The sequence below is a fragment of the Hetaerina americana genome, unplaced genomic scaffold (genome assembly GCF_022747635.1).
Source record: "Hetaerina americana unplaced genomic scaffold, ioHetAmer1.1.p SCAF_6, whole genome shotgun sequence".
Taxonomy (NCBI): Eukaryota; Metazoa; Arthropoda; class Insecta; order Odonata; family Calopterygidae; genus Hetaerina; species Hetaerina americana.
The window spans coordinates 25,764,155-25,788,150 of record NW_027287205.1 but is presented as its reverse complement, the minus strand read 5'-3'; the positions used below and the strand labels follow the sequence as shown (position 1 = coordinate 25,788,150).

Genomic DNA, 23,996 nt, shown 5'->3' with positions numbered 1-23,996 from the left:
TTAAACTCCACTGCTATTTTGAAAAATCATCTTTTGGAACCGCATTTAATTTTAATGTTCTAAATATGATACACGAGTTACATACCCAAGGTGACGTCTACATTTTTTTTATTTTCAAATTTTATCTGAAGAGAAATACATTTTAAATGTACATTGTTTCCATAGTCAAAGAAAAGTTATGATGCACTGGGATTAAGCTCCCGTAAGGGTGTAATTCTTATTAGAAAACTTCAGTTTACGTCATCCATCGTAAAATTTGTTTGTAGCAGCTCTCCAGTACAATCTTTTATCTACCGATTATCTTCATATCCTAATTGTTTTTTCCTAACATATTTTATTACCTACTTCTCCCGATCCACACTTTAGGTTTACTTTTCAGTTCTTCCTTTCTGCCATTACGCTCAGGGAGTACAATTCTGAAATAAAAACATAAAAGGTCCAAGGTCTAAGATTGCCTAATTTTGTACTCATGACTGGGGGTAAATTGAAATATGTGGTTGCACGTAAAATATATGGACTTTCTTCATAGACAAAAGACATACGTGGCTCTACCATGCAATGCGCAAGATAAATATAGCTTCCGCAACAGTGAGAGCCGTTTTCATTTCCCAAAAAAATTACCTTTTTGAGTCCAACAGCAGTGTATAATCATCCTTTTTCTAAGATTGAGTTCTTAAAAACACATTTAAATTAATTTTCAATTGAACTAGAGACATAGGGTGATGGATGGTGTAATGGACATGTATAAAATGTGTGCTTGTGGTTGCGACGGTTTAAAGAAGCCATGGAAAGAAGTTGTGTGACTAGCCTCGACTACGGACCAGCTGGTTTTTACAGTGGGCAAACAACTCTTGCATAAGCTCTGTCGGCGGCCTTTTAATCATGGCGCTAACGTTATGAAAAAATGTGCGACTACCTTTATATTATACGGCAGAAATTTAAAATTTCTGGTGCATGCATTTTTGTTGGAAAAATGGGATATCTAATGACTTAAACCGCATTATGTATTATGAAATAACTATATGCTCAAAAGAAGTTGAGTAATCATTCATATAACCTCATAACTAAATCCATTGTATGCTTAATTGCATATGTTCTCCCTGGTGAATAGAAATTTAAAAAGCTAACGCAGTAAGTTTTTTTTTGGAGTCGATAGTAGGTGCAAAATCGATTTTATCTTTATTTTTGCCCAAGTTTATGTAATTTAAAGCTAACTTACGCTTATTATATTTAAACCGTGCGTGCCAATTATATTTAAACCGTATCATAGTTGTGCCTTGTGAAATAAATATATCATCCAAAACCCACCCACATGTAAGACGTCGTTTGTAGGTCCTGCCATTTAAACCCTTGAGCAATACGTTTTTTTACGCAGTTGGTCAGTTAATTTTTTAGCTTTACTATATATCTGCATTGGTGCAGTTATATTTTTCACTGATAAACCCCATATATTGCATAAAAAGTTTTTTCATCCCTTGAAATATTCCCTGTCGTCTTTGAACTAGGTTTCTTTACTGCCTTTGACTTTGCTTGAGTGTTCTTTCGAGTGTCTTACGAAATTTTCAAACGTATTCTTTCAGAAATAAAAATCCGATCCGAAACCAAGAATTAAAAAACAAGTTCAAGAATATGGTCAAAGTAAATTGAAACCACCATATAGGCCCTCGTAGTTATCGACTGTCTACCTCATATGCGCTTAACTACAAATGGTTCTACGTCACTGATTACAAGTCTCGACTACTCATTCTTTTACGACAGATGCGGACATAAAGGACGACGGCATACTTAGTGTTTATCGGCGAAGGATCAGCTGTGATGAAAGTAATAAAGGGGATGGCTCGTTTTGCGGTAAACTGAGGTAGCATAAAGATTTATCGCTGTAACGCGTCGGCGTGATGTTCATTTCGAGACTCTTTACGGCATCCCTAGGAACATTGCGTCATTTTTTCATTTCTCTTATGTATGTAATAAAATCATTCATTCGGTCGGATATGCGGTTGAGCGTCCGGCTACTGACCGAAGGGTTACGGGTTTAATATCTTCGGCCATTCGTCCGGACATCTCAATCTTATAGAGATCTCAACTAAAGAAGTAGGAAAGCTAAGATAAATATTAAAGTAGGAGTGATAGAACAAAAGCGCTTTGGTGGAATTTTAGGTGAAAAGGGACATAGCAAGGTAGATTAGGTGAAGAACTACGAGAACTATACGAACTAAGAACTCGTACGTTAGCAAAAGGAGTGTTTGCTAGAAATAGAGACCTGATTAACGTTACGCTAACTAAATATAGGAAGAAAAGATTAGTAAAGATTTTAATATGAGGTGAAGTGTTTCATGCATGTGAAACCTGGCCTTTAAGGCGAAAGGATTACCGTATATTGGAGATTTGAGAGCTGTAGGAGATAATCGAGAAAGTAAATTGAAGGGAGAGGAAGGCCAAAGACGAATCTTTAAACATGGCGGGCGAAGAGAGGAGCTGGCTTCCGGAAGAGGCAGAAAAAGTGGATGGAGAATTGAAAGATAGTGGGATGTTGAAGGTGGTGATGGAAAGGAGAACGTTAGGAAAATGGGATAGAGGAAGGAAGAGAGTGAGCTTTTTAGATAGCATGAAGCCGGGGAAAATGCGCGAAGGGATACTGGAAGAAATAAGGCAGGGCAAACAAGAGGTATTTCCCACGTTACGTAGAAAATAGTTGATAGTAACCGTCCAAAATCTATTTTTTAAATGTATATTCAATGACTTGAAAGAAAATAAGTTATCTAAAAATATAAAATAGTATTATCTGGTTAATGGAACTTAATAGAATAATAAAGGCTATCCAAGGGGAGGAACTGGTTCCCCAACCTTAATATCTCAGTGTTAGTTTAAAGCGGAGCTCCATAGTACTCCCCCGTAATAACCAGCCTTCGCCTGAACAATTAGGCTTCTTGGGGCAACTACTTTTGAACCGAATGGCCTTATGTGTTGGCTAATTTTATTCATAGAAGTGTATTTTTAAGAGCTACGTTTTGATTTAATTTACTTTTGGCATGATTTTCCTTAAACTTTGGTCCAAATTTAATTTTTCGATTTAGTTTAAAACTTGTTAACATAATGGTTTATTTGTATAGAATTAATATTTTGATAATGGTTTATTGCTGAGAAATACATGCTATCGTTTTATAAGAAATCCGTATCAGCATTTACTCAGGAACATTCAAAATTACCGAGGGTATATTTTAAACTGTCTCATATTTGTTTCCTAGGAAATATTTTTGCCATCTAAGACCCGCCCACAGGCATAAGCGGATTTTTAGAGGTATTTACTATTAGATGTTTTCAGTTAGTACATTCTTTGCAGAAGTTTGCGAGTTTTTAAGGTAAATATTTCAGCTTTGGTGCAACAGTAATTTTTCATTAATAAATTCTAAATCCAGGATAAATTGACTATTTTTATTGCTGAGAAATAATGTCCCGTCGTCTTGAACTAGAGTTTGTGGGAGTTTTTAATAAATCGCAATGAAATGTGCTCAGATTACGATACCAATAACTTAGAAATCATGCACAGAATTAATTTAGATTTTAGTTATATAGAACGTTCACTGGATATGAGTTTAACTGTTGATATGTCGGTTATTAAGTGACCGCTGCTTACTCTGGTTTCATTTGTGGACGTAGCAGCTCAGGTTTATCTTTTATGACTGCCTGGAAATGAATCTGCCGCAGTGTTTGACTAATCCTCTTTCCCTCTTCCTCCTCTCTCGAAGGCTTCCCTCTGCGACGACTATTCCATCCCTGTGGACTTTGTGAACAAACGACCCCTCAGCATCGCCGTGGGATTGACCAACTGGACTACGCCAAGTCCCAGTGGGGAGCGGGTGAGTTGAATGGAGAGCGGATCATTTGACTGAGCCAATAAGGGGCGCTCCACTGTGGGATGACATTCATTTTGGGGGATTCATATTTCATATCAGTCGCTCCCGGGCATTCCTTTGAAATGGCTCCGGGAGACGGCCTTATTTCTACATATCATAAGCCGTGGAAGACTAGAATTCTCCATGCCCATAATGCACTACAGCATGTCCCAAGTACACGTTGTGAACATGAGTTAAAGAGATTAAATTTTTACCTTGTGGTCTGCTATATGGAAGGAACGTTATTTTCAAGCGTGCATTTCATTCGGATTGAATGAGATGCCGGCGGCAAAATCTCCCTTCAAGAATGCCCAAAGTTCACTTTTAAGCAAAGAACCCATTCAATTACGTTGTGTTGAATGAAACCATTGACCTGAAAGGATTTTCCTGTCCTTACCTACCCGAAGGATAACTAAATTGCAAGGGATTGGAAGCATTTGCGTCACCCATCAATTTTATTCCAATCGTTAAGATGAAAACGCAATTAAAATTCTGGCGCCCTACCTTAGTTCTCAGAGTTGGTTCATAATAAAATTCCGCCTTGCTCTCAGGGTTCATGGTTTTACTCGGCGCCTTTAATTAAAAATAACTGAGTAAAAACTGTTCCCCATAATTTGAAATGTTCTGGGTGAAAATAACAAAAATAGTGATTTGGATGAATTTGTATTTTTTTGAAGACAATTTTGCTAATAATTTCATGGCGAAAAAAATGGCAAGCCAATACTTTATGCACTGACGATGGGACGTTTCGATAGTCTCAATATAATTCCATTTATGAATGTCGTGACCCTCAAGTTTTATTTCGGCACATTGTATTTAGTTGTGTAGAAATATAGTTTGTAAAATCAACACCTGATAATCACTATAAAATAGGCAAAAATAAAGAAATAGCCAAAAATGTCTTGTTGATAAATTTTCAATCGAGATGGTGAATCTAGTTTGTGCATTGAATTCATTTTAAATTCAATAATACATTCTTAATATTATATAAACATGTCATTTAATTTTTGAATATTTCCTTCGCGGCATATTTGCTTCGATAAACAACCAATCTCTAGTTTATCTCTCATAAGTAATAAATCGACATCTCCGTCAGGATTTCTTTCATCATTGAATCAATACGTAAATAGTGATGAGAGGGAAAGCATAAAATAAAAGTTTATAGCGGATTCTGGTGATCGAGGGAATTGGGTTTAGAAACAAGATTTTTATCTTTTTCAAGTAAACATAGAGGTGAGAGAAACTTAGAACTTTCTGAAATATCACGCGGTTTCATGTAATACACTTTGGTGTGGGATAGCGTTGTCTTTTTTACAGAGCAGGGCGTACGTCTGTGCCTTTTATGAAATGTTAAAAACAACTCCTCTGGCTTTATCCCTGCATATTCAAATTCACTAAGTGCATCTCTGTGGTGCAGAGGGAGAGTTATTTTGGTTAGCGTGCACACGGTCTATGTATAATCCCGTATGCTGATTTAATTCCGACAGTTCTTTGCCATAGAGGGTATTAGAGTTTTGAGTTGTTGCCCCAGGGCGCGCAGTAAATCCTGTGAAACTAGACACCACTTTTACCGTCAGCTCACCTAGCATATCTAATTAATTATTTATCCCAAAGTTATTTAAAAAACACATAATTTACGGTGAATCCATAACCCATTTTTTTTTTGAACTTATTAAATTTATAGCCAACGTGACAGCTCACAGTCACATGTCGAAATTTTAAAAAAATTGCCAATGAAAACATTTTATCTGAACTTAAAATAAAAATATTAAAAAAATTAATTATTCTAAGTTCAGAAATGAAATAATGATTATCCACTATTTTTGCAATATTTATCCGAGGTTAAACTTTATTAACGCGAAATATTTTCATTCTCTGAAACTAGTTTGGGAATTCTCAGATGGCAAGTTTTTCCCCCAGGGCTTCATATGTATTATTAATTTTAAGGAGTGCATAATATGCTATTCTGTATTCAAGGGTAAATTAAGTTTTGGGAAAAGATTTTCACGATTTCGAATGTTGAAAAGATTTCGTTGCTCTGCGAAACTGTAAAAAAGAAGGCGTTTTTATTAACCTCCGAGAAATATTAGAATATCCATCGTGAATAGCTGTTGTGCGTAATCGAGAACATCTCACCTCCAAAATGGATTAGCAGAGATAGAAGTACTGGAACACAAAGGCGGATAAGTGATAAACCTTTCGCCATTAATAAATTGCGAAGAGCAGAATTGTGGCACTGCTTAAGTAGACTTCATTAAAATTTTCCCCACGCATAAAATGCTTCTAATCTACCAACCACGGTATGCTTGTAAATCCTCGTGCCCTGGTCTCTACAGAAATACCGCTCTCATAAACCATTATATGCATATGTCACACAGTTTTATTTATAATTTTTGGGCTTCCAAAGTTTTCCTTAATTGCAGAAATTAGTATAATATTTCTGTATAAGTACCTACTAATTCAATCTGCCTATATGTTATATTTTTCAAATCTCTATATTCTCTGCCTATATACTTTTTTTGTTTTAAATCTTTTCTTATTTAGTCAAATCATCAGAAGACGACAAATTTCTTTTTATCATTATTTTATGGGATACTTTGCAAAAGGTCAATTCTACATTTTTTCCGCAATGACTGTTTTTGGCTTCTTTTCCGTTTTTATTTAAATATCTAAGTGATAGATAATTGTACAGCAAACAATAAATGTGCATATAACAGTAATACATTTTGTGTGTGTGTATATGTGTGTATACGAGTATATTTTTAACTTATGTGAACGTCTCACGGACCTGGATAATAATGTATATGAAGTTAGCACTAGCGAACAAAAACAAAAATATCTTATGTATATATAATATATATATATATATATTTTATGCATATAAGTATATATATATATATATATATATACATGCATTTATAAATACACGCATACGCATATGCATATATATACACACACAATCGTATATAACAGTGTCTTTATTATTCTGTTCATGTTAAAAATTATTATATATAGAAATAATATATTATATGTATTTGTATATATGAGTAAATGGAGGGAAAAATAGTGAGAGAATGTGGGGTATACATATTTTAAGATCTTTTCAATTTGGCTACACTTTTCATTGTATTTTACCTATAATTCCATGTATTTTGGTTATGCTATGATAATGAATAGTAAGAGAGAAAAACATTGATACTCAAAAATATTTTACGTTAATGTATATTTCTCATTTTCTAGTTAAGGAGAAGCCATTCTCTTTTCTTAGTCTCGACAATACATGACTCGCTAGATAAAGAAGCATCAGAGACCAAATAAAAATTTTTCTATAATGGAAAAAGTTCCAATCAAGGACGACAAGCACATAAATGACCCTGTTGTTTTTTTATGATATTGTTGATGCTTGGTGTTTTTATTACAATCCTAATTCAAAGGAACTGTAGGAAAGTCCGCAACAGTATATAAAGTGTAGTAATTCCACGATGCGCAAAAGTATGCGAGAAATGTCTAATTTGAAATTATCATTTGCAACAAACCGGGATTTGAACACGGATTCCTCGATTTCCGAACTATTTATCCAAAACTTGTTTTCAAGTGCTGTCTCCTAAATTTTTTCTGATAAAATTTTTACGCCAGAAAAGTTGACATATCTGTTACTCCTCGATATGACCTCATTGTAAATGCGCACATTTTTCACAAAATCGGCACAACGATTACGTGGCGGCAAATAACGCTTCTGTTGTGGATTCTTATGCCCATAGAAAAAACTGATTTGGTTCGTGGTCATGACTTCTTGGGCTCATTGTCACGCGAAGTTTGGCCTTCTTTGAACTGTTGCAACCAATAACATATTTTTCTCATCCAAAACACCATCACCAAAATTGGCGAAGCATTTCGATGGGTTTTGAAACACACAAGTGGGAAAAACAGATAAGCCACTCGTTGTTTTTGTGCACTAAACGACTCCATTTTAACTATTGAAAACGCTTCTCACTCTATCGGAAGCTATACGAACCCTTTGCACAGTACGGTGCAGCCATACATGTCTTGTAACCACAAAGTGAGTCCGCATATTTTACGCTCAACCACATCTTGAAATTCACTCTCAGTTTCAGAAAAAAAATTGGGATACCTCATCACACGAAGTAACTTCATACGGAAGAACCCACTTTTATTATGAACTGCTTATATCTTTTGAATGGACAAAATTAACTAGTTACCTTCCATCCGCAAGAAATAATTGCAGTCGTGTGCACAGCCGCGAGGTCCACGGGTTTTCGAATTCATAATTCAAAACCATACTGTTTTGTATCGTTTGTAGCCAGGCTCCCGGTTATAATCTTTTCTCATCACAGTGGCCAGGACCATTTTTAAAACTTCCCTCTCTGTTTAATTCCATACACTCTTTAAATTCAACTGCTTATGATCATGTTAAAGAGGTAGTGCTTAACGTAAGGTAGATTCAGAAAAATTCAACTCAGAATTTAATCCTAATAGCACGACCGGTGTCGTCCGTTCATCATCAGGTACACAACATTCATTTTATGAGGATCATGGTATGAAAGGGGAGGATGTAATAATTTTTGTCTCCGCTCCACCGTTTTGCAGATTGAGGTTCTCGAGACATACTGTGATCCCCGGGATTCCAAGGCTTACCTCCGGCCAGGGGACGAGCCTAGCGGTGCCAAACTCTATACGAGCCCGGACCGGGATTATTCGCAGCCCTACCCTGTGGGACCACCGCTGCCGCTCCTACCGCACGAAGAGGCCGCGGTCGGTGGCCAGGCATCTCAGGGCTGCTCCCAAGTAGACGACCTCGCCGGTGAGTTGCTGCCTACGTTTCATTAGAACTCTTGGTGCCCGTGGACGAACGTTAGACTATTATTCGTGATAGCCGCGCTTCATTCACCATCCGTACCCAGTTAACCGTAACAATGGCAATATTATCAATGATTAGATTGAACAATGATAAATATTTATTCACAGCATGACTTCGATCCTTATTTCTATCAAACTGGAATCTTGATTTTTGTGACTTTTAACCCAAAGCAAAACGTATTTAAGAAAAATAGAGTTGAAATCTTCCCCGAAATTCAGTATATTGTTATTTTGTAAAGGTAAATATATTTTTATATATAACATTCGTAATTATTATCAATGATTTGAATCATCACATTATTTTGCGTCTTCGTCTTGCTAAATCATAAATCATATTTTCTTCTGTTCAATTATGGAACAACTCAATTATATTGTACGTATTATAATCGATTTTACGGAATTATATAAGCTTAAATGGGACTTTTCGCGTATTACCTTCGAGTGATATTATTATTATTATAATTTACATGTGCAGATAGACAGTGTCAGGTGGTACGAAAGTCCAAAGTAATCACAAAAGATAATAAATGAAATCAGTCAGTAAAAAAGGTACACTGAAAGGAAACTTCCAAACACAAATCTCTAACACAAAACGAGAAAATCTACATCTCATTAACATCAATCAATCAGCAAAAAAAAAGATTAAAATAAAAAATTAAACTGTTACATATAATTTTACACCACACGTCTATCAAATTATTACATAAATTGCTTACACCTTGTCTTAAATAAATAAATGAGCTCCAATAGAAGTAAGTAGAGTAAAATAGATCTTGCGTTTAAAACCCCCAAGCATTTTTCTTTCATTTAATATAATAGCTACAATGGCGACTAAAGTGAAATAACAACAAATGTATCCGGAAGCATTTGGCTAGGTGGAAACCAGTAGGTGGGCCATTGTTTGAGAAAATTAACTGTGTGCCTCCATATTTGTATGAAATTCCTTATACCTACACATTGCAATTTTTATGGTCGAAGTAGAGTCGTGAAAAATGTAGCTAAACTATATCTATAATGAAGTCGTCTTAAGTGAAGGAGCCTTCAGTCTTAAAACATGTATTTATATATGTACATATATTTATTTATATTGATATGTATAACTTTAGTATAAAAATAATTAAATTAGTATTAGGCCTCCCTTGTATTAAATAAGAGAGGCCAGCGTTCGCCTCTAATATACCATAATTCGTGGCTTAGCCGACAGCTAGTCGTCGCATATCGAACTTTAAACCTCTCCATCTATTTAATATCTCTCAACCCCACTCCCGTTTGGTTCATTTTTCCAGGCGTGAGCTTTGTAGTCTATCAGTGAGAAGCACATGGCTGTATGTGAAATCCATATTTGAGAAGTCGACTTTGAAAAGATATCTCAAACTTTTGACGCTATTTTTAGAATTTTAATTGGCGCTCGAAAGTGTATTTTTTTAAACTCAATTTCTCCATGAATGGAGATTAGAGACAAAGAAAAGTTGAAGTGTTCTCCATAATTAAGCAGTATGTACTTCGTTATTGTTGCGGTAGCTGTGCACCCTGAAGATCTTGGTTCAACCCGTGTCGGCGCCGACCGCATTTAGGTAGTTCCTATCCTTGGTCGGCCGTCGTGATGCGAGTACATAGATATGCAAGTCGTGTGAAATTGTCCGTCTGTCAAATGGAAGGAATTTTTAACGCATATCGTTCTTAGTACGCTAATGCCAGCCCAGGTATTTACCCCATTTTTATCCTGATACCCTATTTCCTAACCATGTAATAATAGTTCGTTTTCTTAGAAACTCGCCTCAGCTGTCGCACACCTCTACAAATGCTAGAGGGAACCAAATTAATAAGTAAAAGTAGGAACCAAATTAATCGCTGAAAACCTCTCAACCTTTAGAATCTAAAAGCATTCCCTAAGCATGAAAAATCACTTTCTCTGGACTGCGGCATTTCAATGTCCAGTGAATCACGCGCTCAGGACCATAGAAGGAGATAAATGAACGAAGTGGAGTTTAAAACGTGAGTATGGAGAGTGATAAATGAACTTAGTGGAGTATACCAAATGAGACTAAGAACCATTTTCTCGAAACTGCATGTCGAGTTACATGCCCTTGTACGATCTTGCATGGAAAATCACATTTCTTACGTAACATTAGTCCACATTAAGCAAGATACGATTCACAAAATTTTACATTAGACTTCCAGAGTACTTGCAAATATATGTACATGTAGCCCTAATGAATGGGTCCCAATTTTGACGGCCGTGGATATTTTCAGACTGCGGACTAAGCGAGGTGATATTTCATTTGGCGTTTACGGTTCCCTTTTATAGCTGTCACGGGTGGTTTTTACGTTTATTCGCCTTCGCCATGCAGGGAATCCCTAACGCGAGGGAATCGAAACCACGACCCCCCGTTTGACCCCGGCACATCTCATTCAACACGCCCGCCAGCCCTTGCTGACGGGCGGCAGGGATGAAAAATGAAGGAGGTCGGGTCGGGGAGCAAGGCTTGCGTTAAGAATGAGACGCATTCAAGACCGATATCGGAAAGGCGTGAATCCGAGAAATTAGGGGTGGAGAGGGAACGATTCCACTCCGGGGAGGGCGTCGGATGTAAGACCCGCCGGACTCAAGAGAGAACCAATCCGAAGACTGATGGTCCTTGATGACGCCGCCGCCGAAAGAAGAGAAAGAGTGGGATGGGAGAAGAAAGACGAAGAAGTGAGAAAAAAAATGAGAGAAAAAAATTGAAACTCCACCCTTGCGGAAAAGGGACGTGAAGTATTGCGATGGATAGCGAAAAACGAGATGGAATGCAGGGAGGCGAGATCTTTCTCGCTTTGTGTTTGCTATGTCCTCGCGGCGGTGGGGAACATATAGATCTCTCTCCGATAAAAAACGGTATATGTACAGGGAAGAGGGGGGGAGTTATAGGGTGTGCGTAGGGGAGAGAGAGGAGTGTTGGATAAGAGAGGGAGGTGTCTGGTGGGGAGGAGGGGTCGGATGAGGAATGCTCCCACATGCGGCTAAGCATTTACTGCACAGTAGGTGTGAGGTGCTGAAGTAGAGAAGGGGTCGGATAGCGGCTCGCCGCCTTCCATTCTCCCCTCAACAATCACCGCGCAACCCAACGATGGTTGCCATGACGACGCCGCCTCCCTCCCCTATCACCCTCCGTCCAAAACCCCTCTCCTAACTCTCTCTCGCAAGATCATGTGGCGAGAGGGTAGGACGACGGGAAATGGTTCCCAGAATGGCCACTTGGGGCGCCACTCTCTAACGGACCTCCTCTCTTGTCCCTCGCCCCACCATCTTCTTTCTCTTTCTCTATCTGTCTCTCTCTCTCTCTCTCCCTAAGCAGGTGTTCTCTTCTCGAATGGGGAGAGTGAGTGAGAGAGAGAGTTATTACGAAGTGGTCCAAAATCGATCGCCCAGAGAGTCCCGTCAAAGGAAGGGATGCTTAGGAGAGCATGTGCTCGGATGTGCGGAAAACAACCGACTTGAGAGGCGGGGGAGGAAAGGGAGGCAATCCCAGCGCTTCTCTTTATTTCAGCTTTGCCGTTTGTAGCTCGTCGGGGGAGTAATATATTCCCCGAGATGAACGAAATGACGACGTCCTGCGGCACTGAGAGGGATGAAATCGGGCCTGAAACAGTATCTCATGCCCCCCCTCTCCAACGCCACCTTTGTAGTTACGGCCATAGGCCCCTGGCAGTTGTCATGGATCTTTGTAGATGTATAAATAAATATAAATATACTATGCATATTTGTATACAATGTTCAAAGAGACTACCAAAATGACGTTATACGCATATGTATGTGTGTGTATATATATACATATATACACACGCACACGCATATATATATATATATATACATACACATACACGCGAGCGCGCACAAATGAGCCCTCTGGCGAAAAAGGTGGTTGTGCCACCGAAATATTCAAAAAGCAAAATCGTGAGTCTTTTTTGTGTTTTTAACGTTTAATACCATTGTTACGCTGTGACCATACTTATATTCCCCTTCGTGAACATTTTCCTTGGGCGTTATATATTTATATGTTGTTATTACAAGTAGCGTACTGTCTTCGGTTAGGTTTTTGATATGCCCTGGCAGTACACGCTATTATAATCGTATACCCTAAATGAAGCTTAAAGGAAATATTCAATTGACACAGACGAAACCCCCACATTTTTTGTGATCGCCAAACAAGACAACCTGACACCCCACACTGCAATAAACCCTTCATCAATTTCGCCTACTTACTTCCTTCCTTCATTTTATATGTGTACATATACTTTTCGTATCCCTACCTCACTTACCTAACGTCCTACCCGTCCTCCGTCAGTCAAAATGCTCTGCATCCATCTTTCCTACCTTCTTTTGATTTCTCTCACTTTCCCTCCCCCTATGCATAGTGTGGAGTACCTTTTCGCTTGTTTTCTTTGTCTATTTTACCTATTTTATCCTTCCCCAACTCTACATTTCAAAAACATCTTAACTGCGTCTATTATTTTGCTTCAACAATCAAGTTTCTAAGCCATGCAAGACGACGCTCCCAACCATAATATTTATACTATAATATTATTAATATTATATATGGTACTTATTTATATGTGCACAAAGATCCGTGTCGTTAACTGTCAAAGGTTCTATGACCGTAACTAAAGGTGGCGTTGAAGAGGGGAACGTGAGATACTATTTCAGGCTCGGCTTCATGATTTTTCAGGCCCGGGTGTGTGATTTTTATCCCGGTACAGGGAACTGTCTCATGCGATGCGAAAGAAATGAAAATATACGATCTTGTTTGCCGTACGCGGGCAATTTCATCAACGTCACCAGGATCATTAATGATTATTTCTTTACGTCATTAATCCTGGAAATCGTTTGACGTAGATCTATAATTAATATTCGTATCCGCTAACCTCTTAATGTCAACATGTTCCTTTCCTTTGGCGTATATTGACAGGCGTCAAAGCGAGTTAGTAAGTATGAAGAGAACTTAGAGAGTGGAAATTTGGTTTGATTATCATATTTAAAGAAATATTTTTGGCGTTCAAACTTTCCCAGTTTAGGTTTCCCTGATACTCAAGTTTGGTGTTCAGGACAAGCAAAATTTAAGGCTCCACCTGTTTATGTAGTTATTACTTAAATGAATATATACATACACGTCCGGAAATTAAGCTGAAATTTCGCTGAAAAGTGCTTAAAAATTGCCTTCAATTTGAAATGTTATTAAGCTTTGATTATTACATTGAAATTTCTAAGAAATTATTTACAAAAAATTTAAAATTTTAAAGAGGCCCTCAAAGAAAATAACCTCTCGTTAATTTTTCTTGTTGTTGCTGCGATAGGTTCGCAGCCCTCATCATCTTCTGTTAATAAATTATCACTTTTAATTGTTTCATTGATAGTTGTCTAAGTAGGTTTTTGACGAATTCAGAAGAACAAGATTTGCCATTTCAAATAAAATTGCTCCCTCACCCATTATATTGAGTGACTTTTTGGCATAAAATAATGACGGAAAAATTATTTTTGAAAAATTATGAAAATATATATCAAGTAAGATAATATGCTGAGACCGTAGTTTCATTTAATATTGTATTGGTAGCTCAAACTATTAGAGTCAACACTAATTTGACTGCCTTATATTTCCTAAAGAAATCGGTCAAATTTTAGAAATAACCAAAATCAAATATCAGAAGATTTGTCTCTTTATTAATTTCTCTTTTTCCGCTTTTCCTCCCCACTCTTTCCTGAATTTTTATGAAGCCGCTATTCTGTGTACTTTTTATGCATGGTACACGTGTGTTTTCAGGGCCAACATTGGCCCATTACTGACGTGATATGATCCCTATCTTTTGCTCAGTTTGTGCTTTTTGTACGGAATGTGCCGTGATGTGCTCTTCTCTCCTTGAATTAAGTGAATGCTTAATGCAAAATTGCGCTAATGTACCTGTCTCGTATGTTTTTACAAAGTAGCCGAGCAACATTTTTCAGACACACATTATACTAACTTTACAGGCCAAGGCAATGGTACCTCTTAACTCGATTAAGAATATCCTTTTTTTAATTTTAAAAACTTAAATGACACGATTCTGTTTTTTTAAAACTACCCTGCCAATAGCGTTGTTGTACTTTTCTTGCCCACTCATTTGTGGCACCCAGTTACCTCCAGCTCCTTTAATATTTTATGAAATTTGACTACTGTGGGTATTATAAATTATGTGGCATTTTTCTTTAATTTTATTTTCTCTTTCGTAAATATAAGTTACGATTCTTGCATATCTCATTTCAATTTGTAAAACTCTCTAATTAAACGTGGTGAATTTCTCAAAGATGTAAAGTAACATACTATTTAAGTTTCTTCTAAGATATTTTTTTAACTAAGCGCTGACGGCCTACCTATAGATGTTATGGCCAATGATGAAACGGTAAAAAATGAAAAGGATTTTCTAATGAAGCTTTTGACCAGATAAAAGCGGTGTTACACCTCTACTCGTGGACTACACTACAAGATAGGTTTTAATAAAATTTAAAATGACACATTTGGATGTGTTTTCAAGTTAATGTAAGGGCACAGATGCTCAGGAACGTAATTGTATTCTAAATTTCACCAACATGGAGATATATTTTAGATATTCAACGTCGCCAGATACCACTTGTAATTATTTAACCAGCCACTCGTCGAGTTTTTCTCTACGTTGTCTTTAGAAGGCTTAAAAGTGGGAAGTTGATTGTGTTTTTGATACGCATAAAAGCTTTAGGGCGTGCGTGTGTCATTTCTTGAAAAAACTCTTTTTGATGAATCATGACGTGCTTGACACACCTTATTATATGTACACAATGGTCGAAATTTCAAGACCATATGGCCTTCAGAATGAAAGCTTTGATGTTTTAATTAATATAATTATGGCTTTTAGCATGTTTGGAGACGTAAAAGACTCCCATCGAATGTTCGGGTAAAAAATGTATTAGATAGAAGATTCCGTTCCTGAAACATTACATCTTGCAGTTTGTTTGAATGTAAGTCTAAACAAGTTGCCATGGATACTGGAACAAACTTCAGCCCAGCCAGTATAGATGTTATTTAAAATAAATGGCTCTAATTGCCAAAATTGTATGGCTGAATGCTATATCAGAAGTATTTATAGCAAAACACAAAAATGCGAAGAGGGAAAGGGTTGATGTCATTTTTATATTGTTATGCGTGACAGGATTTGCTGGATTATAATAAATATTGTTCATTGAAAAAGTATTTTTATGTATATAATATTTTACGAATGGTTGCTGAAGTTATGAAAAACATGGATGGTTATATAGTTGTATAAATTAACGCCGTACAACTAATAATTCATTAAAATACTTCACATTCGCATATTTTGGTGTTACGATCCTTAATAATTCATTGATATAGTGACTGCTACGAGGCATTAAATAAAAGCAGCACCTAGTCCTGGGCTTAATAGTAAATTTATTTCAATTCTAGCAGAAAAGAAGAATCATTGAAATGGTGCCATTTCTATTCATTAATCGTGAATAGAATTTGATGGAAGAAACTACCACTCTGCTATATCGCTGTCACTTAGATATTCATCTAATGGTAAATCTGTGTACTCCGGAAAAATTCCTTAATTCAAAAGGTTACGTGACTTTGTCACGACAACTTTTATGGATTGTATTTTTTTGATCTCTCGGCCAAAATCAAGCAAAGCGCAATGTTCGCTAATATTTAATCTGCAAATTTTTATTTAGCTTCTTTCCCGGCGATTCCACTTTTTTAAATTTTGCGAATGGAAGGAAAAGCGTCAAGATTAGCAATTCCGAACGTGTAGGCGGCCCGCGGAAGGGTCTCATTAATATCCAACGAGCGGAAGGTCCGTGCGAAAGACGATCTGCGTCTAACCTCTGTGCAAATGGGAATCGATCGATGTATTTTTTTCCCGCTTCCACCCCGAAAATGTTTAAACCCCACCGACAAAGGGAGCGGCGGGTCACTTGGACCCTCCCTGTCCATTTTGCTGAGTTGCGAATTGTTGCCGAGAACAGGGTTCGTATGCTCCGATTCGAGGGCCCCCTAATAGGGGCGATGTGCTGGGTTTCTGGACCCATAGGGTGTGCCGAGCGCCCCTCCTAATGGGGTTCCGGTGCGTCCAAATTCGGTGAGATCCCTCAAAATAGACACGCGCCATTTTCTCCCCCCCTCACCTCGTACTCAAAGCTTAATGCTACTGTATTCAGCCTTTCCCTAATCTCCAGGGCCTATTCAGTCCGCTTGAATGCAGGTAACCGCATAATTTTTTTCAATTTACGACGTGCATTGTTCACCGTGCGGACATTTGTCGAGGAAATCATGACGCAGACTTGCGGAGCTCGAGTACGAACTGATGTCTCCAGTGTATTGCCGCTAAACTATTCGCCAGGACTTGCTTTAGCCTCGCTGTCATTCAGCTTAATTATCAATAGGCAGAAAAATATTTCTGTCTTGGGCATCAGAGCCAACAATGAGAGACCCGAAATTCGCGCAAAAGAATACTCTTAGCTATTCTCAGTGTAGGAAAGTCGCTTAAATTATGTCTTTACTATCCATTTTAAGCTTATAATGTTGCTGAAGTAAAAGTATGCATAATGTAATAGATGCATTGTTTAAATTGATGCATGATTCATCCGGCTAATATGAGTTAAGTCTAATTGATATATCTCAACGTTATGCAATAATAAATAGCCCGTACTGCAGTACTTTAGGTCAGATGGTAGGTAGAAGGCTAAAATATATGCAATGGAATCTTTCCCCCCTTGCATATCTCCGTGCTATCGACGGGAATCTTCCAAAAAAACTATTTGTTTTAAGTTTTCAGGAGAAAGCTTGCACCAAGCATTAAAGATAACACCAAAGGTGAAATATTAAGAAATGATTTAATATAAGGGAACTGGTAGTGAATTTTTTTAAGAACAAAGTAAACGTATATAAAATGACCCTAGCTTTCACCAACAATGTATGTTAATAATTTCTAATGCTTAAATATAATTGATAATTTCTTTTTGTAACTTTCGAAGTGAGGGCTTCATGCCAACCAAAAGCAATGGGCTTGGTTTTTTACTGCCACGCGAGCTCTTTGTCTCAATTTACCCTCTGCAGTTTGAAAAAAAATCTAACTTTCTCTTATCCCTTCTTATACCGCTATAAATTGACGCATTGTGTGCTTTAATACGTTCTCTCCTAAAACAAAATTCTTTTCGGGCCTTCTTTTGCTTTCGGCAGTAATATCTTCCCATAAAATGTATGTGGGAGCAGTCTTCTGGGATAAGAGGCGGTAACAATGCTATAATACTGCTTTCTTGGGCTACCGCAAGCATCCGGCCTTAAAACTTATTCTCTGCTTTTCGCCACTCAGCCACTCTTAATATAAAGGACTCACTTTTTTTTAAGTTTCATCTCTATTTATGTCTAATATGTTTTTGATATTTAAAAATTATAGGTGGAGAATTGACGTATCGATTTATTTATTTTCCATGCGTAATTCATTCCTTCTGAGTTTAAGGGAGATCGTGATGATATGATGGCTAATGTGCTGGCTTCCGACCCCGAGGGTTCGAGCTCAAATCCCGGTGGTGGGAAAATGTTTGCTAGTGGAATCCCGATCCCAACTTCGGGTGCCATTCAGAGAGTACTTCAAGTGAAGTACGCCGTTCGTCGAACGAGATATTAAATCACGTGACTCCTTGGCGTCTTTTTTTGAGAGCGGGCAAATGATGGATTCCGGGTTTCCCTCCACCCTTCCCCATCTCGTGAACGAGGGACACGAAGTGACCATGGTGTGAGGGAAACATACCAATCGTCAAGTGAGCGCTGTGCTGTCAAAAAAATGTTAGCTGTACTAAAAACGGTTTTTATTGGCCGTTTTCTTTACAAAACCAGCCCTTTTAAAGTGTTTCTATACAAAAAAGGCCAAAGTTATCATTAGAAAATTGATAATAAAATAAAATACATAAACAATAAATAGGAATTTTGGGAACAATAATATGTTAATTTTCGGGGATAATTATTGATTACACATTTTTATCAATATAATTGTATTTGCCGTTTTCTTCTCAGCAAATAAATTGGTTTTTACCTAAATATCCTCGGTGTTCTTATGATTCAAAATTTTTGCTCGCCTCATATTGGTTGTTATGAACCTGAAGTCCTGGTGAATGAGGCAAGCAGTTGATATAAGATCCTTTTGAGATGTGGGCGTAACGAAGGATGGAGAAAAAGGTTGGATAGAGAGAAAGACGAACGACAAATCCTTAAATACAGTAAGTGAAGATAGCCTAGGGAAATCCGAAAATGGAGAAAATATTGAAAGGTGGGATTTTGTTAAGGCGGTGATTGAGGGAAGGACGCTGGGTAAGCGGGGTAGAGGAAGGAAGAATAATAATGTAGGACAACTTAGAGGATGTCCACGCGATACAAAGAATTTAGTAAATAGTGACCGTCCAAAACCTTTAATCTGTACATACAATTCCTTGTAAAAGAAGAAGTTATCCGAAAACCGTTACACAGTATTTTCTGGTTAATGGAACTTCGTAGGAAACCAAATTCTATACGAGGGAAGGGATGCTATAAGAACGTCTCCCCAAGCTGTATTTATCACGGCTTAGTCCAAGGTTGAGCTCCTGAGAAACCAACCTTCGACAGGAAAATTATGGTTTCTAGAGTCAAATACCCTTGGTCCGAGTAAACTTGTGCATTGGCAAATTTTATTTATATATTTTCAAGTGTTCATATTGCTCGCGGTGAGCAAAACAATGAGCAATATTTTTTAACTTTAATTTGCTTTTGACATGCATTTTGATAAATGTGCCCTTGGTTTAATTTTCAAATTTATCAACTTGTTATAAAAACGTTGTCTTCGTAGCGAGTAACTAGTATAAGTAGTTTTTAATCGTGGGGAATGCATTTTGTGATGATTTGAAGAATTTCTTGTCAGCATTTTCATGATTTGCTTAACTATTTCCATGATTTTAATGTTTAATCACATTCAAAATTGTACACTGATGATTTTCCATAATATAACTGCAATTTTGAGAATATACTATATATTGTATTCATTTAGATGGTGTTCGTAGGGCATTCATAGAATATGGGTTATATATATATATATATATATATATATATATATATATATATATATATTCTGAAGACGACAGCCGAGCTGTCGAAACGTCAAATAACATATTGTGAGTGTCCTTTCTTTGTATCTCTATATTCTAAAAATCTACATCTGTGTTTTTATATATTTGTGCGTCGCCGAAGATCGTTCCATTTCGAAGATATATATATATATATATATATATATATATATATATATATATATATATATATATATATATATATATATATATATATATATATATATTTGTATTTATGTATATTGTGTTGGGTTGACTATTGGGTGTTAACGTCTAACGTCACAAGATCACGAACCATATAAAAATCCTGGCTCTAACTTGAATTTAACCTGAATCTTGAGTTGTAAGTGATTTCCTATACACATGTTACTTCTCTCCTCCACTCACGCAGCGTCTTTGGCGGCGGCTTGGGCGAGGAAATTTGCGGCGCCTGCGAGCACCTCGACGCCATACGAATCCCTCGGGGGTTCTGCGTCCTCTTCGCCGGGCGAGCGGAGCGAGGGGGAGCCGGGAGAGGGGGACGAGAGGGTCGGTGGCGAGGGCAGGGGGTCGTCGGGAGGGGAGGCAGGAAGGAGCCGGGTCGCCCCAAGGGTCCCCAGGGTCCTCCCCCCGGTAGGACTCTCGCCAACGCGAGGCGCGTGCCCGCCGGCGCAAGGTCCACGCCACCCCTCGCCCTACTACTACGCCGATCTCTTCAAGGAGAGGCAGGAGAGGACCGAAGAGCAGGTGAGGTTGCGCCGGAGGGAGACCTCCCAACCTCCCGGCGCCTCCGTAGACAAACACCGGGCTAACGAAATGAAAGAGAAAATCTTGACCGATAAGAGACCGAATTCAAAAACATGTCTGAATATTTTTCTCTCAGTTATACCCACTGCTTCCATTAGTGTACTTTACATGAAGGGCTATTGCATGCAATTTTTTTCTTAACTTCATTTAAGTTTAAAATCATCCATCGTTTAACTTAACTCTATTGCACAGTTTTATGTCTTTTTTGGGCATGCTTTGGTATACATATTTATTTTGTTCCTTTACTTGGTAATGTGATCGGGAAAGAAATACTTAGCTCTTCCACATACATTTTAGTCTGCACGACCTAGGTTTCGACTTACAAAGTCATCATCAGGTGAAGTACAGAGGAAGCATAGCATTGTACATATACCAGACAGAGAAGAGGAGGGTGCTGGTAAAGTGGGAGGAGTGGAAAGAGAAGTGAAACTGATGTGTGTGTGTATTGGGGGAGGGGGAAAGGGCGGTTGGGTATGGCATCAGGGGGGAAGAGGGGCTGTGGAACAGAGGGAGGTCCAGGAGGGGGGAGCGGGAGGAATGCATCAGGTCATTAACCAACATACCCTTATAATGAGTGTTCTTGGAAATTTCCAAACGTTCCAAGGCATCTAATCTTAAACCCTTCTTCTCCAAATGTAAAATCTCAGGAACAAAGTCACTTTTGTGGTTATTGTCCAGCAGGTGCTAGGCAAAATGGGAAGAAGAATTTCTGTTTCTGAAAGAGGCGTAATGTTCTTTCACACATTCACGGAATTTCCTCCGGGTTTCTCCTATGCAAATAGCAGAGTACTCACAACGCAATTTATACACTCCATTCTTTTCCATGTTGGAAAGTTTGTCCTTGCTGTTAGATATAAGGTTCCTTAAGTTGCCTTTATCATAGAAGGCTGGTTTTATTCTGTTCTCTGGAAAGATTCTGGTCACTTTACGATATTAATTCCCCAGAAAGAAAATACTTTTCCATTTCGATGTGTCTTTCTTGGGGATGATTTGAAAATGGATGTGACCGCAATTTTTTCTAATTTTTTCTCATACAATTTTTCAACTAGTTGGGAGCATAAACCGTTATTTTCAGCTGTTTTTTTATAATTTGGAGTTCCTTTTGGGTACTTTGTGGGGACAGGGGAATACTGGTCAAACAGTGAACGCTTGAGTTGAACACAGCTAATTTTTGTGTCTTAATGTCTTAACGTCAATGTGAATGATCTGTACAAGTAACCTTTCGGAAAATGGAGAGTACAGTTGCCGATTATTTTTGAGATAGTAATGTCTAAAAAATTAATAGACTCGTTAAGTTCTTTCTCCGTTGAGAACCTAATGTTTTTGTCTAAGGAATTTAGAAACATCAAGAAGCTGTCGAGTTGTCTTTGTGAACTATCCTCTCGTCTCCCCCACTATGCCTTGACTTCCTTATTTGTTTTCATCACCGTCCACTTAACTTTTTCCATCATCGTGTATTGTATAGCTATTTGTGAATTTTGTGTCTTATACAAATAGCAAATATGTATACGACTCCTTCTCTCTCCGAAAATTCGGAATATGTGTGTTTCATTTGTGTTTGTTTTTGTGTCTTCGTTCGGTATAGATCTCTTATATATATATAAAATTTTGACGGTACAACAGAACACAAAAATAAAATAGATAACACGTAAAAGGTCTGACCTGAAGAAGGCCTTAGAGAAGGCCGAAAGCTCAAACTGTCTAAAATGTTAGTGTCCTTTTACGTATCATCTAATTTATTTTTGTGTTCTATTGTGCCGTCCAAATGTTATATTTATTTTTATTTATGTGCTCTGTAAGCCACCGCTAGGGTGTGTGGCAGGGGGTGAATACACATCAGATTAATTTTTACCTGAAGATGATAATACCGCGGTCAGGCAATGTTATCATGATCCCCTATTTTTCGTGGAAAAATGGCATTTTAAATCTATCTGTTCTATACTTAATCTCTCTAATTTTACTAACATTATTTCTCCTGCCATAGTACGATGGGGGTAATAAGACATTTTCAACATCACTGCTAAAGAGACTACCTTCCAATTTAATTCAAGAGGTTCAATCTGTAATTTAACCTTCGCTTCGTGAGCGAGTGCCCAGCTGCTCTAATATTTTGGATACGCTACTAAGTTTATCGTAACAACGTTTTACAAATTTAGCTCCTCTACGCTGCACGCGATCCAATTCGGTAATTAATCCAACTTCGTGAGGATCCCATATACTAGCAGCATATTCTAAATGAGGCCTAACCAACGACAGATAACATTTCTCTTAGAACTTTTCATCACATTTACCAAGTACTCTTCTAATAAATCCTAATTTTTTGTTAGCTTGTCCACGTATGTGTTTTACCCAGCAGAGATCGTGAGTGAGGGTAACGCCTAGGTATTAAATTGAGTCTACACATTCCATTTCGGTGTTCCCAATGCAGTAGGCGTTCGAATGGGAAATGCTCTTTTTCCCAAAATGTATGACTGCGCATTTTTTAAAGTTTAATTCTAATTGCCAAGTGTCGCACCAGCGTTATATAGCATTAAGGTCATCTGATAAACCTGCTGTGTCCTCTGGATTACGGATATCACGGTAAACCACTGCATCATCGGCAAATAAACGTATCTTACTAGTGACTATGGAGTAAATGTCGTTAACGTAAAGTAGGAATAATAGAGGTCCGATAACACATGAAGTAACCATGACACATAACCCATGAAGATCCTGGGGAACTCATGAAGTAACTTCCACTGCATTTGAGCTAACCTTATCTATGACTGCTCTTTGAACACGACCATTCAAAAGGTCTTTCATCCAACCCCGGATATTTTAATATATTTAATAGGCCTCTAGCTGCATGGGTAGTTTACTATGAGGTTCTTTGTCGAAAGCTTTTTTAAAATCTAGAAAAACTTTATCCACTGGAATATTGATATCTCTCGAAATAAGGATATCATGAACAAGAAGCGCAAGTTGTGTCTCACAAGGTCTGCCCTTTCGAAAACCGTGCTGATTTTTCATTAATAACTCGTGATTAGCGAGGTGTCTCACCTTCGAACTAGCAACTGTGTGTTCCATGAAATTGCATGAAATGGATGAACTCTTTACTTAATTTAGTTTTAATGTCTTTAACCTATATAATACCTCTCACCTATTGGGTGTATTATTCATTGCGGTTATCTTGTTATAAGTGTGTTACTTGAAAACCAAAGGACGTCATGCATTCAGGGAAATGGTGACTTGGATTAAGGGATGCGTTTCGGAAAGCATGATAATACTCGGGAAAAGACCGGATC

General features: G+C 37.7%; 1 protein-coding gene across 1 annotated transcript in view; it reads left to right on the top strand.

Annotated features, from left to right (window-relative positions):
• The window catches only part of hwt (SH2 domain-containing adapter heavyweight), a gene marked incomplete at its 5' end in the record, with an annotated part of 129,148 nt that overhangs the window by 80,311 nt on the left and 24,841 nt on the right, over window positions 1-23,996 (top strand). Inside the window, 3 exons of the mRNA XM_071593980.1 lie at window positions 3,747-3,857; window positions 8,502-8,715; window positions 20,318-20,652. Of these exons, the coding sequence (XP_071450081.1) occupies window positions 3,747-3,857; window positions 8,502-8,715; window positions 20,318-20,652 (660 nt within the window). The remainder of the gene's footprint in view (window positions 1-3,746; window positions 3,858-8,501; window positions 8,716-20,317; window positions 20,653-23,996) is intronic.